This window comes from Panthera tigris, chromosome C2 (assembly GCF_018350195.1).
Source record: "Panthera tigris isolate Pti1 chromosome C2, P.tigris_Pti1_mat1.1, whole genome shotgun sequence".
NCBI lineage: Eukaryota > Metazoa > Chordata > Mammalia > Carnivora > Felidae > Panthera > Panthera tigris.
Window position 1 is genome coordinate 82,169,318 of NC_056668.1, and position 14,132 is coordinate 82,183,449.

The 14,132-nt window shown below is 54.7% G+C and overlaps 2 protein-coding genes across 11 annotated transcripts in view; one reads left to right on the plus strand and one right to left on the minus strand.

The window, feature by feature from the left end:
• POLR2H (RNA polymerase II, I and III subunit H) lies at nt 1–3,557 on the minus strand. Of its 3 annotated transcripts, none has more exons than XM_007083618.3 (5): nt 3,372–3,557; nt 2,323–2,406; nt 2,146–2,239; nt 1,514–1,597; nt 1–368 (listed from the first exon to the last, which is right to left on the minus strand). In XM_007083618.3, exons 1-5 carry the CDS (start codon nt 3,442–3,444, stop codon nt 251–253), a joined length of 453 nt encoding a protein of 150 aa, XP_007083680.1. In that variant the 5' UTR covers nt 3,445–3,557; the 3' UTR covers nt 1–250. The 3 variants fall into 3 exon arrangements, with proteins under 3 accessions (XP_007083680.1, XP_042813170.1, XP_042813171.1); XM_042957236.1 differs by lacking the exon at nt 3,372–3,557 and adding an exon at nt 2,691–2,872; XM_042957237.1 differs by lacking the exon at nt 3,372–3,557 and adding an exon at nt 2,686–2,872.
• CLCN2 (chloride voltage-gated channel 2) overlaps nt 3,001–14,132 on the plus strand; it is a 17,171-nt gene continuing 6,039 nt past the window's right edge. For 4 of the 8 annotated variants that reach the window (XR_006207837.1, XM_042957228.1, XM_042957229.1 and 1 more), the window contains exons 1-18: nt 3,714–4,784; nt 4,942–5,605; nt 7,917–8,073; nt 8,249–8,380; nt 8,757–8,885; nt 8,973–9,106; nt 9,214–9,291; nt 9,375–9,453; nt 9,578–9,703; nt 9,804–9,888; nt 9,981–10,082; nt 11,621–11,705; nt 11,843–11,998; nt 12,363–12,432; nt 12,663–12,773; nt 13,025–13,238; nt 13,550–13,683; nt 13,921–14,093. Coding sequence is in view for 7 of the 8 variants with exons in the window: in XM_042957228.1 (XP_042813162.1) it covers nt 5,534–5,605; nt 7,917–8,073; nt 8,249–8,380; nt 8,757–8,885; nt 8,973–9,106; nt 9,214–9,291; nt 9,375–9,453; nt 9,578–9,703; nt 9,804–9,888; nt 9,981–10,082; nt 11,621–11,705; nt 11,843–11,998; nt 12,363–12,432; nt 12,663–12,773; nt 13,025–13,238; nt 13,550–13,683; nt 13,921–14,093 (2,037 nt within the window). In the remaining variant the exon portion in view is untranslated. Of the gene's footprint in view, nt 3,019–3,713; nt 4,810–4,941; nt 5,606–7,916; nt 8,074–8,248; nt 8,381–8,756; nt 8,886–8,972; nt 9,107–9,213; nt 9,292–9,374; nt 9,454–9,577; nt 9,704–9,803; nt 9,889–9,980; nt 10,083–11,620; nt 11,706–11,842; nt 11,999–12,362; nt 12,433–12,662; nt 12,774–13,024; nt 13,239–13,549; nt 13,684–13,920; nt 14,094–14,132 lie in introns of those variants that run through there. The other 4 variants (XM_042957226.1, XM_042957225.1, XM_042957227.1 and 1 more) reach the window with 4 other exon arrangements.

Here is a 14,132-nt window from a genome sequence, read left to right on the forward strand (position 1 = left end):
TCTGAAAAAGTAAAGTTTAATTTAAAAATCATATACACACAAAACAACTTCTGATCCATTTTAAGCTCTCCCATTGGGTCTTTCACAGGCAAGTTTCCCATGGAGTCCAGACCACCTAAAGATGCACCCACAGTGGGCAGACAGACAGCCCCTCCTGAACAGGTGGTCAACAGTTACCGCTCCTCAGGCTTGAATGAATGAATGTCCAAGCCCTAAGTGACTAAGCAGCAAAGTTGGCTTCCTGGGTGCTTCAGAAGGCCAGTTTCTTCATCAGCAGATAAACTCTGGAGTCCACTTCAAATCCGTGCAGGTTGTTGGCATCACCCTGCAGCCTCATGAGCAGGCCCCCATACGACACGTAGGCAGAGCTGAAATGGAAGGCCCCAGTCCCATGAGTCTAAGCTCTGGAGCAGCTACCCAGTGGCTCCCCATCCCAGCTTAAGAAAGAGAGGCACCCTTCTAGCGTCTGGTCATTAGGAACCAAAATTCAGACAAAGATGAATGCACAGATATGTGCATGGCAGTATTCCAGATATCAAACAAAGGTGGAAAATGCTACATGCCCAGAGTAATGGAAATGATCAAATGAACTAAGATAGATCCATTTACTGGAATGTTATGCTGCTATTAAAGTGTTTAGGAAAAGCCTTAAACTGACATAGGGAAACCCATTTTACATAACTTGAAGCAAAAAGAGCAGAAGGGGCGCCTGAATGGCTCAGTCGGTTAAGCGTCCAACTCTTGGTCTCGGCTCAGGTCATGATCTCATGGTTCATGAGGTGGAGATGCACCTTGGGCTCTGCACTGATGGCACAGAGCCTGCTTGGGATTCTGTTTCTCCCTCTCTCTCTCTCTCTCTCTCTGCCCCTTCCCCGCTTGCACTCTCTCTCTCAAAACTAAATAAATAAAAAAAAAAGAGAAAAAACAACATGATCTCAAAGAAAAAAAAGTACACAGGAAAAAACCTAGAATATTCAAAAATGTTTATGTAAAAGATTCCCTTTGGGTATGGAATTATAGGTGATTTTTTTTTTTTTTTTTTTTTTTTGCTTCCTCACATTACTTCTCTGCTTTTCAAATTTCTTACCAAGAGCACATATTGTTTTAATAAGATTTTGAAGAACAGCTAAAATAGTTGGGCAGGGAAACCAAAGAACTAGGGATTGGATTGCAGAGTAGCAAAACACACACACAAATAAACAAAACCAAAAAAGTCTAGCAGTTTAATCACTTAATGCTGCATTTAGTTCCTGGGGAAGCAACCTGCCTTTGCACTTCACATAGCAAGATCATCGGCTTCTCACTTGGACCCCTGGGCCCTGAGGTCCTGACAAAGGGCCAAGTGAGCAGCCTACATTTCAGACTGGAAACTGTTCCCAGAACAGTCCCCTTCTGGGTCCTGCCTAGGTCTGAGGTGCCTGGGGAGAGACACAGGAAACATGAGCACAGCCCAGATTTTCAGAGCATGGCCCAAGGCAAGGGGACAAGGGTCTCACAAGACCATGGAACTTACAGACGCGTTGCTGCCTCAGTAGAAGTTTCGTCTCCCTCAATCCTGTATACTTTCCCATACATTACATACTCAAATTGGTCAGCCCTGTGAAACAACAATAGCAAGGTTATTCTTAAAAAAGTAGTTAACAATAACGAGAGGCCCTTTGATAATGGTAACTGATAACTAAGCATCAACATTATGAAAACGGACGTCTTCCAGATACAATGCCATTTAGTCCTCACAGCAACCCAATGAGCAAAGCAGGACCATCCATACTTTACTGGTGAGGAAACTGAGGCTGAATGAGGTTAGGTTGTTCAACAAATAAGTGGTAGGGCTGAGATTTGAACTCCGTGGAATTCCAAAGCCTTTCCATCACACCAAACTCTCTCCCAAGATGCAAGGTTCACACAGCTTAGGTCACTCAGTGGTCATTTCCTTAGCCATCAATAAACTACAACCCACAAACACGTAATTACTGCTTGGATAAACACCTGGCTGTTCAAATTCTTAAGTGCAGCAATTTCCTTAAGGTTACTCAGATTCTGCTGATAATCATTTATTCCACAAATTAAATAAGGGTCTTTTCATACTACTTATCTACTTAATCTTCAGGCATATTTCAAGTACTCCCTTCTTCACTTCCTCACCTGGAAGGCCTATCATCTGTGGGGTTGTATTCACCATCATCCAGGGTACCATCTTCATATAAGGTACTGGCTATGACCAACCGGAACTTGTCACCTGAAAATAATGGCAATACCTGGGAGTGAAGAACGGCTAAAATGTCAAAAAGCCTCCTGCTATTGTCTGTGTTCAACACTTACCCAAGTCTACAGGGTAAATCTGGATGTTTACATCTAAGATTAGGTCCATCTTGAAAGATTCGCTCTCACAATGTAGTCGAGACACTGGAGGGAAGCAGAGAAAAGAGTGGCATAGGTAATTGCCAGGCTCCAGCAAACGCTACAGACCCCGCTTTGGGGGATTATATGTAATTGAACACTCAGTCTAACCCAGTCTGCATCCACTAGCCTCTCATCTGCTCTCAGAGAAATGCAGAACCAGACACGTCAGAAAGAAAGGGAAGAAAACTATGGCAAGTGGACAGAATCCCACAAAAAAACAAAGGTCCTCTGGCAATAAATAATATCCAGGTTCTAGGCCTGCCTGGGTGATTAAGAAACAACCTGACTTTGGGCAAGTTACTCGTTCATCCAAAGGTTTTGTCTTTCTGTGCCGGGTGCTGTGCTGAGTGGATTATCGGGACTTGTAAGAACTGGTATTTGTCTCGAAGAACATCTCAGTCTCCAAGCAAAGGAAGAGACATCAAGGAGGAACACTTCAATAATTGTTGATCAGTAACAGAATAAAGACGTGTATAGCAATCAGTCAATTCTGACTACGGGAGGACGTCACAAAGAACTAAAAATTCTTAGGACACTACAAGAATACAAGCTCTGAAGTCTGATTACTCACAATGTAGCCTTGGGTAGGTTACTTAACTTCTAGGAGCAAACTGGGTAAGTCACCACCTACCTCATGGAGGCTCTTGAAAGGAATAGGTAGGACAAAATGTGTGTAAGGTGCTCGATACAGCGCCTAGCTCAGAGTGAGGAGCGATTAGAAAGGTGCCCAGGAGTTTATCAGCACCATGAGAAAAAACCAGCCAGGCACAGGGCACAGCATATGTGAAGCCAGGCAGAGTTCCGAGTCTCCGTTTCCCATCTATAAAATGTTTCCCGAGGGAGAGTCCTCTATCAGGAACTGCCGGTAGGGGCAGGCCACGTGGGTGGGGTGGACAAGGGGCCCAGGGGCGTGTCCCCGAAGAGTCTAGCCCCTTCCCCTAAACCGCCCCTATGTACACCTCACTTACCTCGGTCAAACTTCTTGCCCTCCGGGTCAATGTCTTTCACATCAAAAATATCCTCAAACAGGATGCCCGCCATGGTGAAACAGCCACGAGAGTAGCAGAGTGGCTGAGACCGCTACCACGACTAAGGGTACGCGCTTCCCCTCGCGTGGAGAGAGGGTAAAAGCGCCTACAAAGTGGCAGCAAGTGACTAGAATAACGCATGCGCGCCGACAATGCGTAACGCCACCACTTCCGCTGCCTGGCTCTCGGGGCTTCCTAACTTCCGCCCCGAACGATTGCTTCCGAGAGTCCTCAGGATTTAGGGCGGGCCTCAGGGCCATATAACTCCGCCCCAGGGCGGGGACACGACTAGTCCCACCTCCGGCCGTGGTGGCGCGGTTTCTCGCTCCCTGATGAGGCTCTACTGCGCCCTCTTGAGAGTCCGGGTTGGGAAGACTAGAATGCTTGCGAGCCTACCTCTGCCAGGGACCTTGATCCTTGGCCCAGAGAACCCCGGCCCTAGCCCTATCCTGCTGGTCCGCGTGCCCGCCGAGGGCACAGTCCTCGCGGAGGGCAGGAGGAACAGAACCCCGCCCCCAGCGCGCGGACCCTGCAGAGCGCGGGGCTCAGTCCCTCCAGCTGGCACCGAGGTCCCCCAGCCCGGCCCCGGCTGACTTGGCCCTGCTGGATGTCACCTGAGCCGAGTTTGTCCAGTTTGGGAATTTGCCATGATGTCACTATGGGGAAAAGGAAAGCCTGCACTTGTCCCCTCCACTGGTACCGCACCCTCCCTACCACTGCCCTCTTCCCCTGGACTTACTCTCTTCCACAGGATCTCTTCAGCCTGGCATTAACCTCTGCTCTCCTCCTGAGCACTGCCCCTTCCGCTTGGTACTACCTGTTGCCCCACCACTGCCTTCTCCCTCCAGACGCTAATCTACATGCCCCTTCATCCTGGCGCTATCCTCTTCCACGAATACCAGCTCCTCCCTTATACTGCCCCTTCCTCTCACACTGCCCCCTTCCTGGGCACCGTCCTCCCTCCTGGGCACCGCCTGTGCCTCCCACATGCCCCCTCATCCTGATCCTGCCTTCTCCCGCACACTGCCTGTTTCCTGGGCCCGAGCCTCTCCCCTGACACAATCTCTTACACTGCCCATCCACTCTGTGCTCACCCCACCCTCTGCTCTATCCTTCTTTAGACCCTGGTAGAGAATGCAGATCCCCAGCAGGCTGTTCCCCATGGTGGCGAGAAGTCAGTAGCTACTCGAGTTTCTCCTTGGGACCTGCCAAGGAAAAGCGACCTCTGTACGCCCACACCCTCCTCCCAGGAGCGGCCTCCCGGCACCTAGACATCTCTTCCCTCCAGCCTCAGCCCTTCACCTTCCCTCCCCACCTCCACCCTGGTGCACCCCACAGGCCGGGTTACTCCAGGTGAGACTCCCAAGAGGACCAGCAGGTAAGGGAAGGAGGAGGAAAGAGGATGAAAGAGATCGAGAGTCTCAGTTCCGAGCATCACCCCCTCACGCCCGCCTTCTGGGCCTAGCGTCTCCCAACGAGTCCCTTCAGCTTTGCTTCTCACCTTCGACAGAGCAGAAGGGCCTTGCCAGGCCCGTCTGGCCCCTCCGGAGAAGCAAGAGAGGGCGCCACTCCTGAGAGATTGAGCGCAAAGAATCTGATTAAACGGTTCAGCCGACCCCGGCCCCAGGCCCTGCTGAGCCCCAACGTCTCCGGCTCCTCCTGCTCCGTCACTGGGCGCCGCGGGCCTGGCCCGGCCCTTCCACGTGCCAGCGGACCCGCCCCCGCTTGGCCCCAATTGCCCCTCTCAGTTCCTGGCCTTTGCGCAGAGAGAGCGCAGGTTAGCACGTTCCAAGCGCCCCCTGCCGCCTCCCCGGAGCCTCGGAGGCGGCCTCAACGCAGACCCCCGCCCGGCTGGGCCGGCCCCTGTGGATGGCCCGGCGGGCGGAGCAGCACAAGAGGGCACCGCCCTCGGCCCGCCCGCCGAGGAGGGGACGCGAGCTGGAGGTTGAGCCCGAAGCGCCTGCACGGGGCCCGCCGCACTCTGCACTCGGCCGCCCGGGCGGCGGGGACGGGACGGGTGCCGGCGCGGGCTCTGCCGGCCGGGAGCCGAGTCCGGGCCCGAGCCCGAGCCGCACCGGGAGGCCAGAGGACTGTGGGCGGAGATGGCGGCCGCGTCGGCCGCGACAGTGGCGGAAGGGATGGAGCCGCGGGCGCTGCAGTACGAGCAGACCCTGGTAAGTGAAGCCGAGCGGAACCCTCAGGAGTGCACTCCGGTACCGCTGCTCTGGGTTCTCCTTGGAAGCGCGAGGCCCGGGGGCCTACCCTAAGCCCGCCCCAGAAGTGAGCTGGGGAAACTGAGGCTCGAGGGCCTGAGAGGCTGGAGAGCTTGGGGGGAGGGGGGGTTGGGGAGGGGGCTGCAGAGGACAAGGACATCAGGTGCTTGTCCCAGGTGTCCTTCTCTTTACCACCCCCCCCACACACGTTTTCTCTGCTCCTCCTGGACTGAAGTCTCAGCACCCCACTATCCCTCCCCAGCACCACTCACACCCTTGAACTTTTTCTCTCTACCCTCCTATCTCCACCATCCAAGACATTCCCTCTATCCCCACTAAGTGTGTGGCACTGTACTAGAATTAGAAACAAGCCTGTGTGGAAAGATGGCTCAGACCCAAACCTAGCCCCCAGCCCTTACCCCTGGGGGACTGGCAACCCAGCATTGGCAAGAAGCCCTCAGGGGATTCTCTGGGGGGAAAGAGCTTTTCCTGTACACCGCCCCCCACTCTTGGTACAGGAGCTTTAGGGAGGATGGGTCAAGCGAGAATGGGTGTGGGAATTGGGACCTTTGTCCATGCTGACTGGGTATCCAGCCCCCACCCACTTCAGGGGTGTCCCTTGACCTCATTAAAAGCAGGGGTCCTGGGGCTGTGAGCTGACTCATGGCTACCATTGCAACTTAGCGTTTGAGAAGCCTTTTGCCCCTTCTTGTGTCACTAGGCGGAGGACCCAAACTCTAGGGAAGGGAGTGGGCCGGTGGCTCCTTTTTACCAGCTTGGGTTGGAATTTGCTCTGGAAGGAGGCTGGGAGGGAGCCTCTCCAGGAGGAGGGGTCCTGGGTTGTAGCTGGGGCTGGGAGGTGCCCTGTTATAAGAGAGAGACTGGATGAAACAGGATGACAGGGAGAGGTGGCAGGGGTGGGGGTGGAGCCAGGGGAGAGGGGCAAGCCTTCGCATTGTGGGGGAGGTGTCTGTCAATCTGTCCTGGCTGAGAATGGGGCTTTGGTCAAAGAAGCCAGACACCTGACCTCTGAAATGGTGTCTATCTGTTGCACCAGCCACATCTCCACCTCCTTTGCCTGGTCTCTATCTCTGGAACGAATCCTCAGGGTCATGCTGTCTCCCGAACACTCTCTGCTCCAGCCTCTCCCCCTTCTCCTTCTAATCCCTTTGTCTTTCTCACACACACTCACCTCCCCCTCCTACACTGTGTCTGCCTCTTTGTACTCTACTTTCTTTCTCTCTTTTCCTCCTTCCTTCTTCCCCTCTCTTCTCCTTTCTCTTCTCTGCCTTTCCCCTGGCTTCTCTTTTTCCCTTTCTCCTGTTTCCCTCCTCTTTCCCTTTCCCTCTCCTCCCTTTCCTCATTCTCTATCACTCTCTTGCTCTGTCTCTATCTTTCCCTCCCTCCCCCCCCACCACCAACCCCAGCCCCAACAGGAGCCCTTTGTGTCCCGAAGCTCTGCGGGTGGCAGCCGGAATCTACTCCTCCCCACCCCCCAACACACGCCCAGCTTGGCAGGTCTAGCTGAGGCTCAGCGACTCTCACTCTCCCGTCCCAGCACCCCAACATCCCCAGTCACAGCCCAGCCATCAGCTTCTGCCGGCCCCAACCCACCACTGGACTCAGGGCAGCTCCAGAGTGGGACTGAAGCCACCAGCATTCTCCACCCACCCAGAGACTTTCTACTCCCAGCTGGGCTGGCAGGCTTGGGGGGGGGGTGGGGGGAGGTGGTTAGGGGTGGAGAATGGGGACAAGGGGATTACGGTGGATGGGAAGGGTGCAGCTGAGTTGGTCACAGGCTAGAGGCCAAGCGGGAACGTGATAAGGATTGAGGCCCCGCCTGCTCTTAGGCCCAACTCAGCTGCCCCCAGCTCCATGAGGCCCTCATTGTTACCCTTCCGTCCTTGACCATCCCTTATTCTCTGACCTTCCTTCCTCCCACTTTCAGACTGCCTTAGGTTTTTCCATCTTTTCCTCCTCTGGGGCCTTCTCTCCCACTCCTCCTCCTCCATGCTCCCTGGGCAGGCCTGTGAGAAGAGGACAATTATTCTGCCACCCCCAGTGCTGTGCCCTGTACCTTGGCTGTCCCCATTACTCTGGCCAGGACAGCCCCCACGGTCTGTAATGTGCATTGTTTCCACACCCCAAGCCAAAGTGGAAACTGTGGGTTCAAGAAGGGGCATATAATATAGAGTCTGGGAGAAGGGGAATTGATGCAGGGGTCCCCACTCAGTGCACATCTGCTAATGTCCCCATATTCCCTGTTCCTCAGATGTATGGCCGGTATACTCAGGACCTTGGGGCCTTTGCCAAAGAGGAAGCTGCTCGGATTCGCCTGGGAGGGCCCGAGACCTGGAGGGGTCCACCTTCCCCTCGGGCTCCCCCAGAGCTCCTGGAATATGGACAGAGCCGTTGCGCCCGATGCCGCAGTGAGACCTGGGTTGGGGCAGGAGACCTGGCTGTGCTGTGCTGTGCTGTGCTAAGGGGGACAGAGGCCATTAGAGCTACCCATTGGGAGGTTGAGGGTTGGGGGGCAGAGGTGGGAATACTTTGGTGCTAGCCTCCCCCCCCTCCCCACTCCATTCTTCCCTTCCCTGCTCCCAGTCTGTTCCGTACGCTGCCATAAGTTCCTAGTGTCCAGGGTTGGTGAAGACTGGATCTTCCTGGTCCTGCTGGGGCTCCTCATGGCTCTGGTCAGCTGGGCCATGGACTATGCCATCGCTGCCTGTCTGCAGGGTAAGGACAAGGGCTGGCAAGGGGAAGGCTGGGAAGAACCAACCTGCTCTCTCCATGCCACACTTGTCCAAGCATCTTGGCTACTTGGCCACTGACCACTTTCCCCAGCCAGCCTGACTGCCTCCTCTTCAGGCATAATGACTGCCACTCCCATAGGCCACAACTTCTTGCCTCCCTTCTCGAACTGCCCCTCTTCCCTGTTGTGATCTTTGTCCCAATGAATGCCCTGTAAGGCCGCCTCCCTACCCCTCATGCCCAGGCTGTCTGTGATGGATCGATTCTCCCTGGGACAGCTTGTCATATCAGTGTGTCCCAGTGGCTAGGTGGGGACTGGGTGTGTGCATCTAGGGTCCAGCAGCTCATCTTCTCCCCACAGCTCAACAGTGGATGTCCCGAGGCTTGAACACTAGCCTCTTGCTCCAGTACCTGGCCTGGGTCACCTACCCCATCGTTCTCATCACTTTCTCAGCTGGATTCACACAGATCCTGGCTCCTCAGGCTGTCGGTACAGTAAGAAAGAAGGGGAGGGCAGTGATGGGACCTCCTGAAACGGGCACATCAAATGACTCTCCTGGGACCATAACTTCTCCAGGGTCTGGCATCCCTGAGATGAAGACCATCTTGCGAGGAGTGGTGCTGAAGGAATACCTCACCCTGAAGACCTTTGTAGCTAAGGTCATTGGGCTGACCTGTGCCCTGGGCAGCGGGATGCCCCTTGGCAAAGAGGTAACTCCAGATTGGGGATAGAAGGAGTCTGTCCCAGTGGGGGAAGAAGATAGGCCAAGGTCAAGGTGTGCCCCTTCCCCACTCACCATTTGCTCCCACACCCCCAGGGCCCTTTTGTGCATATCGCCAGCATGTGTGCTGCCCTGCTCAGCAAGTTCCTCTCCCTCTTTGGGGGCATCTATGAGGTAAGGGAGACCCTGGGGGAAAGCAGAGGGGGAGGGGAGGCTGCTGAGGCCACGCTGACACCCATTTCCACCACTCTTGCCAGAATGAATCCCGGAACACAGAGATGCTGGCTGCTGCCTGTGCCGTGGGAGTAGGCTGCTGCTTTGCAGCACCTATTGGAGGTAGGCGGTCAGTCCAGCCCCTCAGCCCTGCCCTTGGCCTCACCTCCTTTGCCCCTCTCATCTGGGTCTGAGTCCTCAGGCAGGGCCCAGGCCTCATGTGGCACTCTGCTTTGCCCCCTCACAGGTGTCCTATTCAGCATTGAGGTCACCTCCACCTTCTTCGCTGTGCGGAACTACTGGCGAGGCTTCTTTGCTGCCACCTTCAGTGCCTTCATCTTCCGGGTCCTGGCGGTCTGGAACCGTGATGAAGGTGGGGGAGACCTGGGGGACGAGAGGAACCCCTGAGATGGCTCAGGTGAGGGCCCTCAACACTACACCTGCCTCCCTCTGCTACTCTGCTTTCCTTTCAGAGACCATTACGGCTCTCTTCAAAACCCGATTCCGGCTTGACTTCCCCTTTGACCTCCAGGAGCTGCCGGCCTTTGCTGTCATTGGGTGAGGGGAGCTCAGGGAGCTGGGGTGCGTCGGAGAGGAGGAGGTAGAAGAGGGAAGACCCCCTTTCACCCTGGTACTTCTCCCCTCTCTAGTATTGCTAGTGGCTTTGGGGGAGCGCTCTTTGTCTACCTGAACCGGAAGATTGTCCAGGTGATGCGGAAGCAGAAAACCATCAACCGCTTCCTCATGAAGAAGTGAGTTGGACCTGGGCTCCTCTCTGAGTTGTGCGATGGTCACAGTAGGGTGAGAGGGCCACCCTACTGTGGCAAAGAGTAGCCCAGTTAAAGATAGCACTTCATTGAGAAAATCAGCCAATGGTGTTTTCTGGAATGATTGAACATTTTGGCTTTTATATGAATTACCTCAAAATTGGCACTTTTGAATTTGTAGTCAAGGCACGTCACATCAAAGATTAAGACGTCCATGGGGCACCTGGCTAGCTCAGTCGGGAGAGCATGTGACTCTTGATCTTGGGGTTGTAAGTTTGAGCCCCACACTGAGTGTAGGGAGTATTTAGAAATAAAATTTAAAGGGGCACCTGGGTGGCTCAGTCAGTTAAGAATCCTACTTCAGCTCAGGTCACGATCTCATGGTTCTTGAGTTCGAGTCCCGCATCAGATGAGCTCAAGCCCCACTCTGGGATCCACACTCTCTCTCCCTCTCTCTCTCTCTGCCCCTCACTTACTTGTGCTCTGTCTCTTAAAAATAAACAAACAGATAAATAAATATTTAAATATATATATGTGTATATATATATATATATATATATATTATTTTTTTTTTTTTTTTTTTTTTTTTTTGAAAAGACTAAGGCTTCCGGGACACCTGGGTGGCTCAGTCAGTTAAGTGTCTGATTTCGGCTCAGGTCATGATCTCACAGCTCGTGAATTTGAGCCTCGCGTTGGACTCTGTGCTGACAACTCAGAGCCTGGAGCCTGCTTCAGATTCTGTGTCTCCATCTCTCTCTACCCTTTCCGGTCACACTCTCTCTCAAAAAAAAATAAACATTAAACAACAACAAAAACAACAACAAAAACCCTAAGGCTTCCTTAGGCCCTTGGCCTGGACAGATGGCACTGCTCCCTGGAGAGTGTTTGAGCCTTAGTTCCACCCCCCCCCACCCCCCCACCCCCCGTTGAAGCATGGAAATGGGTGAGATTTTTTAATCTCCAGAGCTTAACTCTCTCATTTGTGAACTTGAGGATTGGGAGCGGGAAGGCCCGAGACGGGATTTTTGGGACTGACGTCTTTCAGAGAAAGGGCAGCCCACTAAACCTGTTCCCTCTGGCACCTTTGGTCAACTTCATGAGTGACCGTAGCTTTTCCCAACACTGACCTTCACTCTAAGTCACCAGAGAGAAACAAAGGCATAAACTTCTCCATACTGTCACACAGTGTGCCCTTTGGCTGGGCTTCTGAGAGCATAGAGAGGAGTCACAGCTCAGAAGTGTCCAAGAGAGGGCTGGAATGGGTTGGATTTCTGCTACCTACTTGGGGAATCGAGGGCCAACAGAAAGGCATTTGGGCTTATAATAACCCCAGACAGCCATCACCCTTGGGTCCATCATATCACGAACAGCAAAAGGGACCTTCTCTCAGAACTGTGTGCTTTTATGTAAGCACGAGGCTCTGCTGCGACCTCAGCCCTGAGGTATGTGAGGGCACCCAGACTGTTACCAGTCTGTAGTAGGTACACCACCCATGTTTGATGCTGTGAAACCTATATCTCTAGGCGCCTGCTCTTCCCAGCTCTGGTGACCCTGCTCATCTCCACTCTGACCTTCCCCCCTGGGTTTGGACAGTTCATGGCCGGACAGGTAACTCCAGGCAGAACAGACACTTGTGCTTTCCCTTGGGATATATCCCCTCTAAAGCCAACAGTCTCTGCTCTCCTTTGGGCCCCTTCCCTTCATCCTGGCTGTTCCCCAGCCTGAGGCACCGTGTTCACCTACAGCTCTCACAGAAAGAGACTCTGGTCACCCTGTTTGACAACCGGACGTGGGTCCGCCAGGGTCTGGTAGAGGAGCTAGAGCCACCGGGAACCTCACAGGCCTGGAGCCCACCACGTGCCAACGTCTTCCTCACCCTGGTCATCTTCATTCTCATGAAGGTAGGGCTCTTACATGTGTACAGCTAATGCCAACCTGGGCTTCCTAGGTGCCAGACATTGTTCTAAGCACTTTCCTTTTAAGTCTCACAACACTATGAGAAAGGTAGTGTCAGTAGCCCTTTTTTTAAGATGGGAAGTCAAGGCACAAAGAGGTTACATAATTGTCCCAGAGCTAGACCGCAGAGTAAGATTTGAACCCAAGCCATCTGGTTCTGGAGTCCTCCTTTCTTTGATCCTGGGGGATTCTGGGATAGCTGGGAAATTGTGCCTGACTGATAAGGAAGGTAGACGCCTCAGGGTGAAGCTGGGGGCTGCCTGGGGCCTGGCAGTGCTTCTACCTGTTTGAACCACCTCCTGCCTGCAGTTCTGGATGTCTGCACTGGCCACCACCATCCCAGTGCCCTGTGGGGCCTTCATGCCAGTCTTTGTCATTGGTGAGTCTTCAGCTGCCTGTTCTCCTAGCCTCAACCTTCCCACCCACTCGCCGTCCCCTCTCTGCCTGGGAGTGGGTTTTGGTCCAGCCTCAGCCCCAACCCCACCCCCTGACTGTCCCCTGTACTGAATGACCCACTGGCCCCTCCCCCACCTTCTGACCCTCTCTCTTCCTAGTGCCCCCACCCTCCCCCTCCACTACCTGTTTCTCTTCCCACCCCCCTCCCTGAAGGAGCAGCATTTGGGCGTCTGGTGGGAGAAAGCATGGCTGCCTGGTTTCCAGATGGGATTCACACTGACGGCAGCACCTACCGGATTGTGCCTGGTGGCTATGCAGTGGTGGGTAAGTGCTCCAGGTCCCCATCTGTCTCCCAAGACCCCTGGCCACAGGGTCTGAGGTTCTGGTGCCCCCTGCTGGCAGGAACCCGGCTTCGCTCAGATGCAGAAGCCAGTCCCCAGTAGTGTACTGGGCGGCCTGGCAGGTCCCTGGTAGTGTACTGGGCGACCTGAAAGGCCCCCAGAGGACCATCCCTGGATGGGGAGGGTCATCTGGGACCTGAGCACCCTGAGGTGACTGAAGATGGCTACCTCCAGGGGCAGCTGCACTGGCAGGAGCAGTGACACACACAGTGTCCACGGCTGTGATCGTGTTCGAGCTCACGGGCCAGATTGCCCACATCCTACCCGTCATGATTGCCGTCATCCTGGCCAACGCCGTTGCCCAGAGCCTACAGCCCTCACTTTATGACAGCATCATCCGGATCAAGAAACTGCCCTATTTGCCTGAACTGGGCTGGGGCCGCCACCAGTATGGAGGGCTGGGCGACAAGGGGGGTGCGGGTGAGGGTCAGAAGGACCCCCTCAGACCCACCTCCAGCAAAGTCCTCAGACAGTGAAGCTGGGAGACCAGCCACCTTGCTCTCTCCTGGCCAGAGCTGCCCTGTCCACATCCTGGGGAAGCCGCAGCTAGCCCCACCTGATCAAATGAAGGCAGAAATACTCCTTGGCTCTTAGCCCTTGTCCCCATGGGCTCTGGGGCCTTCTTATGGCCCTGATGGTAGTGCTCTGGGATCCCTTCCCCATCATGATCACAAACTAAGTGCCTTTCTCTACCCTCAGGCAGTACCGGATGCGAGTGGAGGACATCATGGTGCGGGATGTTCCCCACGTGGCCCTCAGCTGCACCTTCCGGGACCTTCGATTAGCACTGCACAGGACCAAGGGCCGCATGTTGGCCCTAGTGGAATCCCCTGGTGAGACCAGGAGGGATCTCTGGTGCTAGGGGCTTCTCCCAGGGTTGCTGCTCAGGAAGAGGGAGGGAACAGGAGCTCAGAACCAGTCTCCTTGGTTGGGCCAGCATTTGCCAGCCAGGGGTGCCCTCTGGTGCGTGGTCTGTGTCCAAGACTCCACTCTGGGTGTGAAAGAAGGCCAGGGGGTGAGTAGGAGGGCCTCACCCCCAGCTCCTGAGTCCTCCCACCTGCTCTACCCAGAGTCCATGATCCTCCTGGGCTCCATTGAGCGCTCACAGGTGGTGGCATTGCTGGGGGCGCAGCTGAGCCCAGCCCGCCGACGGCAGTACATGCAGGAGCATCGAAATGCCCAGACCTCTCCACCGTCCGATCAGGAGAGTCCCCCTAGCCCTGAGACCTCCGTCCGCTTCCAGGTGAGCAGGGGAACCCCACAACTGCACAATCTTCCCAAA